This window comes from Lepisma saccharinum, chromosome 18 (assembly GCF_977018435.1).
Source record: "Lepisma saccharinum chromosome 18, izLepSacc3.1, whole genome shotgun sequence".
NCBI lineage: Eukaryota > Metazoa > Arthropoda > Insecta > Zygentoma > Lepismatidae > Lepisma > Lepisma saccharinum.
Window position 1 is genome coordinate 18,878,001 of NC_139246.1, and position 13,780 is coordinate 18,891,780.

Genomic DNA, 13,780 nt, shown 5'->3' on the forward strand with positions numbered 1-13,780 from the left:
CCTTCGTAGTACGCCTTGCGTCATGCTTGCTTTGTTGGTTGTGCCAGTCGCCGCTAGGTGTCTCCACCTATCTTTGCCCTGAGCTGCATTCACGAACGTGTAGGCTGAATCAGTTCCGATCAGACCGACTACCACGTAACAGCCAAGTCCTCGCAGGGAAACGAGCGAGAAAAAGAAGGAGGATGACGTGCGATTAGCGTGGGAACGGTGTCTCGCTGGACGAGACTTGCCTTTTTTTTGGATCCTAATTGCACCTGCTCGTTTTAGACTATATCTCCGTACTTTGTATAATTACCCGAAAGTGGATTGTACTCGCAAACTTCGTATCTTGAAGTTAAGTAGTGGAAAGATTACATTTCTTGTGAGGAATCAAATACGCGTGTTCCGAGTCCAGTTTGACGTGTGCACAGACTGTTTGTCGTATTATACATGACACACGTTACCACTACTTCTATGGAACGTCTACATGGAAACCTGATTGTGAGGAAAGTTGAGTTTCGTAATACCAATGTGAGGGAAAACATGACCATATGAGAAAGAAGCCAAATCCTATTAGATTCTTCAGTTGCAGAGTTCGATTGACCAGATGGAATGGTTTTGAGTGGAGTATTGAGGTATGTACTGTGTCAAATCCTTCCTTTTGCGCCATATCAAAGATAGTGAAGTGCGTCGGGTTGAAATACTTTGAATCTCCAATTCAAATAATTGGGAGTAACAAGATATAAGTGTCGGGTTGTGGGAACTATGCAAAATGGAATTAATCATGTAACTGTTCGGACAGGTGCGTCGTCGTTACTATTCGTCGCATACAAAAAGTAAAGGAGAATTTCTAATTTTCTTAATCAAATTGAGCAAGGCGTACGTTAGTGTAATTTGTTATTGCGTCTAAAGGAGTGACGGAATGCAATGAGAGATAATGTTTGGCTGGCACGAAAATAATAGTATAAAGTAAGGAGAGAGCATCAAAGTAAAATAAGGGGATAAATTGTTACAAGAAGGAATAAGAACCTTTTTTATTGCGAGATGTTGTTGAGAAATTTAACTTGTTAAAGATATTGGATATTACCTGATTCTATGGTTTGGTTGGATATATTCTTGTTCGTTGTCGTAATTGTAACGACCTAATGTAAGAAACTATGGAGTAAACGGGAGGGAGAAATAATTGTTGAACCTATTTTGGAAATAATCTTGTGCTATTTAAAAGACGGGTTTCCCGTTAATAATTGCTTTGATGTACATGTTTTCTTGTTGGGACGTTAATCATTCTTCGTTGCGAGATTAACGCAATAAATTCTGACTTAAGGTCACAAATGAACTTTACTCTCTCTCTTTTTTTTTTTCATTTTTTTTGTTTTTGGAACCTTGCTTGTTAATAAAGAACGAGAGATTACTAGTGTTAAATGAAAAGATGAATTGATTGATCAGAGTGGTACGCATATATCTTTTTGTGACGTTCCGTGTACACACCCGTACATGAATATACGCATGTATATATATATATGTATTGAAAGGTCGACATAGTGTGAAATTTTCCACGATATTCTGTGACTCTATATATTTATTATATATTTTGTTTTGCTTAGAGTTTTGGGAGGGTCTCATATATTTAAACAAGTGCACCCCCCCCCCTTTTATTCATTGGTTCTCAAAAGAGACTGAGGCGGTAGCGATAAACGCTGGCCATTCACCTCAACACTTTTGTGACTTTCGTAACTGGTTTGTTGTTATTCGTTTCTACGAACGTACGATAATTGATCCCGGACCTTTTGCACGTTTCCTTAAATAACTTACGCTATCTTTTCTTACGTACGCAACAACCACGTTACAATTTCAAAATAATTTCTATGAGCAATCTGAAGGCCTTGCCTTGGGAAACCCACTATCGGCTCCCATAGCAAACATAGTATTGCATTTGGCTGAAAAAAGCATACTCCAAACTCCGGAACTCTAATTCATCAGATATGGGCGATACACTGATGACACCATAGTCATATACAAAAAAAAAAAACGAAGAGATCAACCTGTTGTTGGAAAAACTAGATAGTATTCACCCCAGGCTAAAATTCACCTTAGAACATGAAAAGCAGGGCAAAATCAATTTCTTGGACCTCATCAGCCGCAAGGGAAACAAATTCACAAGCACAGTTTTCAGAAAACCAGATGCAGGCAACCATCCACCCAAGCAAAAGGCCAACGTATGGCCAAACTTCTTCTGAAGAGCCTTCTACTGTTCCAGAGAAGAAGACCTGAGGGACGAGATAGCAACCATCACGGAACTTGCACTAAAACATGGATATACTGAATGTCAACTCTCCACATGGTGTAGCAAAGCTGAAATCCAAGTCAGACAACCTGCACCATCAACACAACCCGCTCCACCATCGCAACCAGATCCCGGTAACAAAACCAAGTGGTTTGCCTTTCCCTACTATCCTACCCCACCCAACCACCTTACCAAAGCCCTCCGCCCCTACAACATCCAAATAGCACACAAACCAACCTCCAAAATAGCTGACCAACTAAACAAACATAAACATAAACGGTACTTCCTCTCCCCCCTCAACAATCTAGACATCTATGATGCTGAATGCGAGTGCAAGGCTCATTAAATCAGCAGATCCATCAGGCCCATCAGTGAGAGAATTCAGCAGCACCTATCAAATGCAAAAACTGCACAACCCACCACCAGACTTGCCAAGCATATCAAATTCCACAACCATAAAATTGAGAAAGTACATATCAAATACAAAGCACACACCCTCATATACACAAAAATTAAAGAAACACACACCATCATGCACTACAACCATGAACTGAACATAGATAGTGGTCAGGCACACCACGCCTGGCTTCCGTTACTGCAGCAATTAACACCGGTGAACAGCAGACGACATATACTCAGACATACAGGTGATAGCAGCACACCTAGCAGTGATTTAGGAAAAAACAACAGGAACGTGCCAAGTAACAATACAACAAATACCAACAAGATGGTGGCAGTGGCTACCGAAATTAATAGAAAATAATGTAAAACAGCTTCGCGGAAAACGTGAGTTCCTTAATTACAAGCTAGTTGAGAAAAGATTAAATACTGTATGATAAACTTACCTAATATACCCATATCGAATCGCCCTGTTTTCTTAGCTTGCATTACAATGGCATTTAATGTATCTGTAAAATACTGGAATAGTCTATTTTGGAGATCCACTGGCATTCCCAATATCCTGAAAGGAAACACAAATGGAATTACAGTTCACGATGGTTATTTCGTAATTTCACACATAAGGGGACGGTTTGTTAAATTTAGCTTTGAGTGTTCACTATTGATCACCTTTGCATAACTTAAAGAAGAGTACCAAAAATATACAAAAAATTGTTAATACATTTAGTAAAGAGATACCCAGGGTCATGTCATTGTCCCCAAAATTTGCATTTTCAAAAACAAAGTGTTTTAAAAACCCTTCTAAAAACTTTTAAAGTAATACAGTCAACTCTCGATTCAACGACCTTTCACAGTTCCCGGGAAAAGGGTCGTTATTTCGAAGGGGTCGTTATTGGAATTTGCACCAATTTGCAGCTTAAAGGGAGCTCAAATGGACACAAAGATGCCTAGGAGATGGTAACACCATTTATTCTGGTAGTTAAACAACCTGTTATGCACAGGATGCATGTTGTGAGAAGGAAAATACAACATCAAAAAGTTTTCACAAAAGAGAATTTAAAATAATGTTACTTTATTTCAATTGTGCACAGTCGTTACTTTTCCAGGCAATGGAAAGGAAAACAATCTCTCGCTTATTGCAAGCGAAACTCGAAGAATTTTGACACCAGTCAGACTGGTGCCAGCAAAAGTCTTGAGATAATCGGGCAGAATGAATGTTGGATTTTATACGGGTTGTTTACTGGAGCATTGTCTGGAGCATTGTCTGTTACAAGATTAACTGGTAAGATTAGATTTCTCGGGAGAAACAACACAACCTCTCTAGGTACCAGACAAAAAAAAATAAAGGCAGGGCTGTAATTTTCGTTCTGGTTCGGCTGTGTAAAATACATCGTAAAAAAAAAGTCACTTTTCTTTGCTTCAACCAACTTCATTCGCCCTCCTTCCCCATTCAAGGGAGCAGTCAAAACCCCTTCCTTGACTTGCATTGTAATCCAGCGTGAAAAAGGAAACGCGCAACTTGCGATCTGTTTTCACCCAATGCATATTCTACAGCGTGGCAGTCGATAATCATTCGGGTTTGGAATTAAATTTCACTTTACACTGTATATTTAGTCCCGATTAGCTCATCAGCATAAAATGAACTGAAAACAAGCTTCATGAAACTGCGCATTTTCACATATCAAAATGGTAGATCGTTATTTACTGGCACGTTAATCGACCACGATTTAATGTTGGATTTAGGAGTATTCTCGATGTCAAACACCCACCCTTCCAAACGTTTTCCCCTTGAATAATGTCTTTTTTTTAAAATCAGTCTCAGCGACCATTCCTACATTGAACACACTTTTTTTTCCTCCACATGAATGGTTATGAAGAAAAGCCGATGCAAATTAAATTTACAGATTTGCTTATCAGAATTCCTTTCTGGAGATCGAATTTCATTATCCTCAAATCAAATCAGCTTTGCGTGCCCTGGATGAGTCATCGCTGTTATCGGCAAGCAAGAGCTTTGCAGACGCTAGACAAAACACTGGCCCCAGGTGCAGCGTAAAAACAAGGAGACTGGCTGGAAGTTCGAGCAACAGGTGGCGGAAGAGAAAAGTCCCAGCATTTTAAAGATAACGCAACTGTCAAAGACGGAACTTTTAACAGCAGTGAACTTTTAACAGCAGTGTAAAGAAGAAAGAAATGACCCTTGCTTTAAATTTTACCATGCAACAGACAATGATACGGGCAATATTTCCTATGCAGACATCAGCATTAAAAAATAATAATAAATAAATAAATAAATAAAAACTGAAATCTGCAATTATCAACATTGCCGTGCACACCAGTGGCGGAGAATGAGCTGGGGAAAGGGTAGAGGGTTACTTTTTTTTTTACTTGTTCTATGGTTTTTGTTAGTTTTCAAGAATATAACCAGAACTGGTTGGCCCATTTTAGACGTCAAAGGAAAGGAAGAGGGGTGGTTCCTTTTCCACCCTCGCCTGTAATCAGCCCGCATCAGCAACAAAATCCTGGCTGAAACAATCTGCATTGCCCCCCCCCCCCCCCCCCTACGTTTGCTGACAGGAAAAGAGGGAGAAGTCAGTCGTTTAACGGAACACTTTTTTGGCAGATATTACGACATCGACACAATTAGGAAAACGTATGAAGTGGGAAACGGGACTTATGATGCACATAAGATCGAAGTAAACTTTTGTGCAAACCTGGATGACAACGCATTAAGCAGGTTGACGATCTTTAGTTCACCTATGTGGTTTTGATTATCTCTAACAGTTTTGCTTTTTTATGAAGTGTTGCAGGGAACAAAGAACACGTTTTGAATGAAAGCGGTTACCGGAAGTTGTCGGCTACTAGGCCGAAAGTTGCTCACTCACGGGAACCTGCTGAACTCTAGGTCAGAGCTGGACAGATGGGCCAGACTTCCAGGCATCTGTATTTTCGAACATTCCTGCGATCTTATCTCTCAAGGTGGTGTATTTATCAATGAAAGAGCTTGACCTGCCATACACATTGGCAAAGACTGCAAGTCCAGCAGTCATTTCGGGCTGCTCCCACCCTCCCTCGCGAGTTTTCAGCAGCTTTTAGGACAAGGAAACAAGTCAAGTCGATTTAAAATAACATCCAAGCACATTCGATCTTCTCTTCTCGCGTATCCAAGAGCAAGCGTGGAAAAACAAGCCTGGCACGTTGGGTAGCAGCAGTCGGGTGTGGGGTAACATTGGCGCACCTGAGGGAGGGGAGGGCAGAAGTCAAGTGCTATTGGATATCACTCAAGCATGGTGTGGTGGTGTCTATTTTTAGTTCAGACCTAACTGTGAGCGGTAGAGCGCTCGTAAAGGGAATGAGTGGAGGAAAAAACAACGCATTTTCGGCCGATTTCCTTCAATTTTTCAACTTTTTTTTTCCAAAATTTTCTAAATTTTTCACGGTTCCCGGGAAAAGGGTCGTTACTTCGAGAGGGTCGTTATACCCGGGGTCGTAGAATCGAGAGTTGACTGTATGTTTATTACAACGAAATATTGTTTGTTACACAGATGAAACCTTAAAATTAATATCTGATGTGGTTTGGTTCATCGTCAGATCTCCAGCTGGGCATCATTCAAGTCCACACACTTGCAATCTTCGTTTACATCTGAGAATTGCATTCTGACAGTGCTCGTCAGGAATGTTGCGAATCACATCACGTAACCTTAAACTTTTCGTACAATCTCTGGATACTTGTCTCTGATGGGAGTTGCTTTCCAAACATTCTTTGGAACCCTCTCAGCACCAAAACACAAGATTTTAACGCGGCAAGCCGTAACACGCAATGAGCTTTTTCCTGCATCGATGCCATCTTGGAATCACCTGCACACATGTCATTCAGCAGTGTGGGCACAACAAAATTTTAAATTTTTCTCTGTGTAAAAAAACAATATTTCATTGAAATAAACCTATTACTTTAAAGTTATAGCTTTCTAGAACCCTGCAGGACTTGTAAAGCATACTGTATAACCTTCCGCAAGAAACGTGTGAAATTTTGCCCTGTCTCTACAAGATTAACCTTTAGTGGGCGGGAGCCTCTTACCCCGATTCCCAGGGTAGGACTATTTTCAAGCTCATGCTTCTTGAACTTACTGCAATGCACAAAAAACATTGTACCAAATCACACTAGAGAGATGAAATTTATACATTCTACCTCCCAATAACGAGTTAGAAAAATAAGAAAATTAAAAATTTACGTAAAAATCCATATTCAGTCTTACATCTTCACAAAAGTAATGTGTTGTGGTTAATGCCAACTTACCTATTTAGAAATTTACTCATATTATTGTAGTCCTTATCCAACATAAGAACTCCAGGCATATTCTCACTATTAATTATAAGGCCAACTCCAACTAAAGCATCGGCAACATCTGGAAAAAGGAAATATTATCTTAAATTTTCCGACAATAGATTTCCAGTGCTGCAAATTTTATTTCAAATATCTGGGCAACAACAAAAGCACTTCACACAGCAATTGTGCTCAATGATATTTCTAAACAAATATAATTTTTCCAAGATATGAGCTATTTCAAGATAAAACTTTTGATTGGTTCATACTAAGTCAAACAAATGTGACATTTACAAACAAAATTGCATTACATTAAAATTTGGTATTAAAAACGGATAAAATCACAACTCTTGCATTCTTTTGTTTGAATTTTCATACAGATTCCGATTCTTCCTCAGGGTTGGGATGAAGGAATGAGCATTGCTCTACCAACTTAGCTATCAAATCTGCATTTGCTTAAATTTCTATGTAGTATATCTCCTGTGCGTTCAAATCATAAGGTAAAAAAAAAAAATACAGTTCAAAACTGGAAGATACTATTGCATATTTTACTTCATTTTGTTGGCTCTTTTGGCTAATCACGAAAATCAGCATTTCAAATAATAATTATGACTAAAATGGAAAAATGCAGTTAACAAACATCTAAAATGATAAAATAATAATAATAATAAAATAAAACCAATATATTTGGTTTTAAGTGAAGGGAAACCAACTACTATGTTTAGAATTGGCAAGATAAAAGCTTGCCATCTTCAATAGGTTTCTATTCCAACACAACTTAATGAAATGGACAATGAGTTGACATTGGCAAGATAACACTTTTCTGATTACTAGAGGCACATATTTTTGGTATATAAAATAAAATTTTGCTGTTATAGCAGTGAAAAAGCAGAATATACACACATCAAAAAAGTTTGGAAACACCCCAGTTGACAAGTGAAACAGTGAAATATGGAACGGTGCCTGGCATGTAACTCATGGTAGATGTCAGTCGAGATATTACCAGCAGAGCAGACAGAAATAGCAGCACCACCGTGTGGCGTGGGTGGGAATAGTGCAACTCGCAACCACTCCGAGCTGTCAGTACGGTAAGACGCATTGTGTTTCCCTGTGTTGCAGTGAGTGAAACGCACCTGCCTGGGTAGAAAAATGCCTCCAGTAACGATATCAGAATACAATCATGTTCGAATTGTCATCTTAGTGGAGCAAGGTTATTCTTATTGTCAAGTTGCCCAACGAGTGGGTGAGAGTGTATCTGCCGTGTCCAAAACATGGAAATGGTATGTGGAGACTGGAGGCGTCGTCGATCGTCCTCGCAGTGGTCGTCCCCTGTTCGTCCACCCTAGCACAGTACCGCTATGTCCAAATTCTTGCCCGGAGAAACCCCGAACGCACTGTTGCAGACCTCAGAAATGACAAGTTCGGAGCTACAGGTGTACACGTTGTGCCACAAACCATTCTTAATCGGTTCCATAATGCACGTTTGCATGCACGACGTCCCTGGAGAGTGCCCCTGTTAACCATGACATGCCGTATTGTGTGATATCGGTGGGCTTAACAACACCACGACTGGGAAATTCAGCGATGATCCAGTGTTCTCTTTACTGATGAATTCCACCTGTGTTTGCAACCTGATAATGGCCGAATACGTGTGTGGCGAGTGTCAGGTAGCATTACTTGAGCTCGGTATGTGGTGGAGCGGCATCATCAGTCATGTTTTGAGGGTGGTATCACGATAGGATGTCGCACACCACTGGTTGCTGTCCAAGGGTCTATGCATGCTGTCACATATCGGGACTGTATTTTGGAATGTTTGTTGCGCCTTTTCGTGCTGCTTTGGGAGATGCTTTCGTGTTGCAGGATAACAATGCTCGTTGTCACAGGGCACGGATTGTAGGAGCGTTCATCAACAATGCAGGTATCAGTCGAATTGACTGACCCCCATTTTCTCCAGACATGAACCCCATCAAACATGTATGGGACAAGCTGAAAAGGGCTGTTTGGAAGCGTGTACCACCTCCCTCAACACTGAATGACCTCCGACGAGTGGGATAGGATGGACCAAGAGTTCATTGACAGCCACATCAATGGTATGCCACGACGTGCGAATGACCCGAGACGTGTACGAGGAGGCGTTACTCGCTTCTGAGATGGACCATGTGCTTTGCAGAGATCATGTCATGTGATGTATCCTTTTGTTCCATTTTCGCCATAATGGCATACTTTGTTTTTTCGTCTGTCACTTGACTGGGATTGTCATGTCGTTTCACTGTACTGTCCTCATTTTCTTTCTCTAATACCCGGTACTGTGGGTGTTTCCAAACTTTTTTTGATGTGTGTAAAATGACATTTTGGTTTCAAAAAATGTGAATCTAGTGCTAAATTTGATTTAAAACCTGCACTTACTACTGATTACTACAGGCAGAGCATCATGTTACTGTAACAACAGGTATATTTTTTCCAGCTAACCAGAGATTGATTTTGGAACAGCCCTCAAACCAGGAGGTTCTTCAAAATGAGGATATATTTAAAAAAAAGAAAAATTGTAACTGATACAACACAGTCCGCCTTGAAACAACATACTGAGCAAGAGAGTACATGTGTGAGTAAAATCAGTGTACCTTTAAAGAAATCTCCTTTGTAGTCTTTGGGAGCTGGTACTAGAGGTGCCTCGTAGCCCATTATAGTCTTCATTGTAGCTTCTAAAGCAGATCGACCATACTTGTTGTCAATGTTAAACCTTGACAAATCACGTGATTCGGTTGCTCTTCTATCTCCATGAGTGAGGGCACCCTAAGGAGTTGATATAAAAAAAATATTAGGTTGCAGTAAACAAGAAAATAAATCTAAATTAAGTCTAAAAGGGTTACTTTCGATTATGAATTAAACTAAAAGTTTCCATCAGCATTTAATATTAGCATTCACAAGTTTGTAAAATTAGAACTGAGCCCTACACTGTTAACAACGTATTAGTTTGAATCTCATCATGGATAGCAGCCAAACATTTTTTTTAATCCCTCAAGCAAGATAATGAACTTTCTTGGAATTGGAGTCCATATCCATTTGAGTTAAATGAGGTTTTATGTCATTAACAACATTTAAAAAAACACTAATTTCAATGCTGATACTCACCAAACTTTCCAGTCGCTTAGCTACAATGGACGCGAACCTTCTCTCTCCAGCCAAGTCTGAGATCAAAAAGATATATTCAGGAGCATTAACCTGATTACTTCTGTGTGTCCTACCTGCAATACAATGAAGCAAAGTAAAAATAGTGAAAATTGTGAGTGCAACTCCCGATATTCGCATTGCTTGATTACGATCGGTTTCAATCTGGGGTGTCAGATTATGTTTATCATACAAAGAAAATTAATATTTTTGCTACGGCTAACCCATTTATTTATTTTTTTATTGGTAAATGTACTGCATCTTCTGGTCAAGTCTTAAATCCCCTCTTCTTTCTTTGATCATGTAGGAGTGCAATTTCAGACCTTTCCAGATTTCCAATAAAAAGGTCTTCAATTCCTTTGAAGTGTTGATTTTGTTGGGTCTTGAACAGGGGGGATAAAAACCATGATTCTTATTTTTAAAAAAACACTTAAAATTGCACCATACAAATAGATATGTGTTTTTCTATAGAAAGGCTTTTTCTGGTAAACAGCCCTGTAAAATATTTGAACACTTTGGTTAAAGCAAATAAAAAATTATATGTATATATACATTTTTATACTGTATATGAACCTACTATGTAAATGTTTGTTGTGTGTTAATGAAACTATAATAATTTCAGTAACTTTTGTTCCAGTGAAAATAAAATATCTTTGTGGCCGAATTTTGGCAATTTTTTATAATGATAGTTTGCAAAATATCAGCTGCCATGTTTATTTATAGTTTAATGATAATGGCACTAGTACTAATTACAGAATTTTGTATATTCTACACAAAATGTTTGCTATTTTTGCCTATAAAAATTATTGAATTTTAAATCTAGAGAAATTTAAGTATGTTTAAAGTTAACATATTACATTTCCTTCACCTTATCAGTACATATACATATTTTGTATCCTTTTTTTTCAGCCTAATAAACATCATTGAAAGATTACACGATTAATGTACTTTCACTAAAAGTGATTCTGGTATCTACAAAATCCCTAACGTACATTATTCTTCAATCAACCCATCTTGGTGTTGAAGGATCTGTTTCAATTACATCTGAACAGAGCGTGGATGGTCTTATAACTCTAAATTGCTTTGCTTTGCATGACATCATTTCAGGGGTGAAGTCCATGAAGAGAATTGACAAAGAAAGCGGAAATGGATTTTTACTTTTCTATACACTTAGATACAATATTTCCTAGTAAAAGTTTTTATGTACGTGATGGGTGGGGGTTAAATAAGTAAACTTCTCTCTTCGCTTTCAATATTGAACTAAATTACACTCGTAGTTTGGAAAACATGAAAACAACATACCAAATTGCTGAATTGCTCGATCAGCACTCCAGGGTAATTCTAGCGTTATATGAACTCTTCTACGTTGATTGCGTGCTCGCCTATCACTCTGCAATGATATACCACTACTTGCTGCTTCAGATATAATGGCTACATCTTTTTCACCATCCATAAACCTTTGCTTCTCTGTAAAGAAAAAAGGAACAATGCTAAGCAGTTGATTTCAATTTATTATGCCAATTTAAAACCTGCACTTTGCTCTATGAAAATTTTAAAATTTTAATAACCATATTTATGCATGTATAATGCACATGCATGCACAATGTGCACTCTGGTTTTTGATGGGGAATAGCAACAAATAATTATATCTTGTATATAATGTGCAGTACAATTAGTTACAAGAAATGGCTTTCTTAGTTGTAGACAATGTCACCAACCCATGCCACCTCTACCCCTCTCCCTCCAATGTGTTTAATATCCCAAAGCTTTTACATCTGTAACCGGCTTGTTTACTCTGTAGTAGAAGAAAGCAAGATCAAAATTACGTTCTGGATTTGTAGTGCTCACGAAGTTATTTTCTATTATTTCTCACCCGTATCGGAAGCAATATATATATATTATATTGCTGTTTACAACATGTACTAATTTAATCCTGGATTTCTGAAATCACAGCACTTTTCTCCCCGTATCGGAAGCAATATATATATTATTGACAAAAACAATTTATTCCTTATAAGTAGGGGCATGCATATTTCGTTTTTGACGAAAAAACGAAATGTGAAAAAACACATTGTAGTGTTAATTTTTCATGTTTTTGAAAGGTGTGAGATGCATTTTGTGACCATGTTTTGTCACGAAATAATGCGAAATGAACTGCAAAAAGCGAAATTAACTCTTAAACACGAAATTTACCGTTTATATACCGACGCAACACTTTCTGAAGTCTGAAGTATCCTGTGAGTTATGCAATTCACGGAAAATTTATTAATTCTGCTGTAAATATTTGAGAAGCAAAAATAAACCCCTTTACACAGGAATAAACTTAATATTCTGGTAACTTCATAAATGTGCTATTAGAAGGGATAAGTTTATTTTGTGTAATAAAGTGGAGTTTTTAAATCAAACTTAGGATTATATTCACAATTTTAAAACCAAAATGTCATTTTATATAGCACTTTTCATGTGATTATTCACCGCTATAACACCGAAATTTCATTTTATTTACCGCTTTTGAACCCGAAATCGACTCTGTTTTTGTACCGAAATTTTGCTTTTTTAATTACCAAAAATATGTGCCTCTACTTATAAGATCCAATAAGGAAAATAAATTGATATTAATGGAGAAAAGAACATACAGGGAGAAGTTGGAAGAATGTTTTACTAATAGTGACTTTGAAGTAATTGAACGAAACCTAATTAGTAAAATAAGAAATGAAACTAGGAAAGGGATTGAGACAAGTCCGGCCCTCTCAAGATCGGATAAGAAGAAACTTATTGAAGAATGTAAAAAGGGTGAAATTCCTATCGCTTTTGGCACCCCAAAAATGCATAAAGAAAGGACCCCGATGAGACCACTTATACCCATGTACACAAACACCCAGGGTATAGATTAGAAAAAAACTTTAGTATCGAGATTAAGGAAAATTGGGGGGAAGACTGAATACAGTGTTGAGAACTCTTGGGACGTGAGGAAAGGATTAGACGAAATAAACATAAACGAGGAGGATGAAATTTGTAGCTTTGGTGTCATTAACTTATATCCCAGTGTTCCCCGAGATATAGCTGCGGACTGTCTTCAACGTTGGGTTATGGATAAGGGGATTGATGTTGTTACGGCCTGGGAGTTTGTTAGATGGTTCCAACTTGTTTCGGGATACAATTGTTTTAGTTTCAATGGGAAAATATACAGACAGAAAGAAGGATTAGCTATGGGTAACCCTGTGTCAGGAATAGTTTCCAGTATATTCTTACATTTCATTGAGAAGGATGCATTAGATGAAGTTAATAATGACATTAAATACTTTTGTAGGTATGTCGATGACATTTTGATTCTGTCAGTGCTGTTTGTGTGTTATTTTAGTGTTTTAACAAATATGTTGCCAGCACGTGACGTAAGAAGTTTTCTACAGTCATATGACATTTTGATAATCTGGAAAATAGAAATTTTGGATCATACTTTTGAAATTTTTGGATAGTAGAATAAAATTCACAAGTGAGAAGGAGAAAGATGGTGAAATCAATTTTTTGGATCTAAGGATCGAACGAGTTAAAGATGGAGTTCTAACCGGGGTTTATCACAAAGTATTGGCAGGGTACAGATATATACCAAAGATTCTGAACATGCAAAC

General features: G+C 38.0%; 1 protein-coding gene across 1 annotated transcript in view; it reads right to left on the bottom strand.

Moving 5' to 3' along the window:
* Nucleotides 1-13,780, bottom strand: part of sno (Protein strawberry notch) — a 97,712-nt gene that overhangs the window by 15,005 nt on the left and 68,927 nt on the right. The window contains exons 18-22 of the mRNA XM_083140255.1: nucleotides 11,454-11,618; nucleotides 10,116-10,228; nucleotides 9,605-9,776; nucleotides 6,957-7,065; nucleotides 3,109-3,224 (exon numbers count right to left, since the gene is read on the bottom strand). Of these exons, the coding sequence (XP_082996381.1) occupies nucleotides 3,109-3,224; nucleotides 6,957-7,065; nucleotides 9,605-9,776; nucleotides 10,116-10,228; nucleotides 11,454-11,618 (675 nt within the window). The remainder of the gene's footprint in view (nucleotides 1-3,108; nucleotides 3,225-6,956; nucleotides 7,066-9,604; nucleotides 9,777-10,115; nucleotides 10,229-11,453; nucleotides 11,619-13,780) is intronic.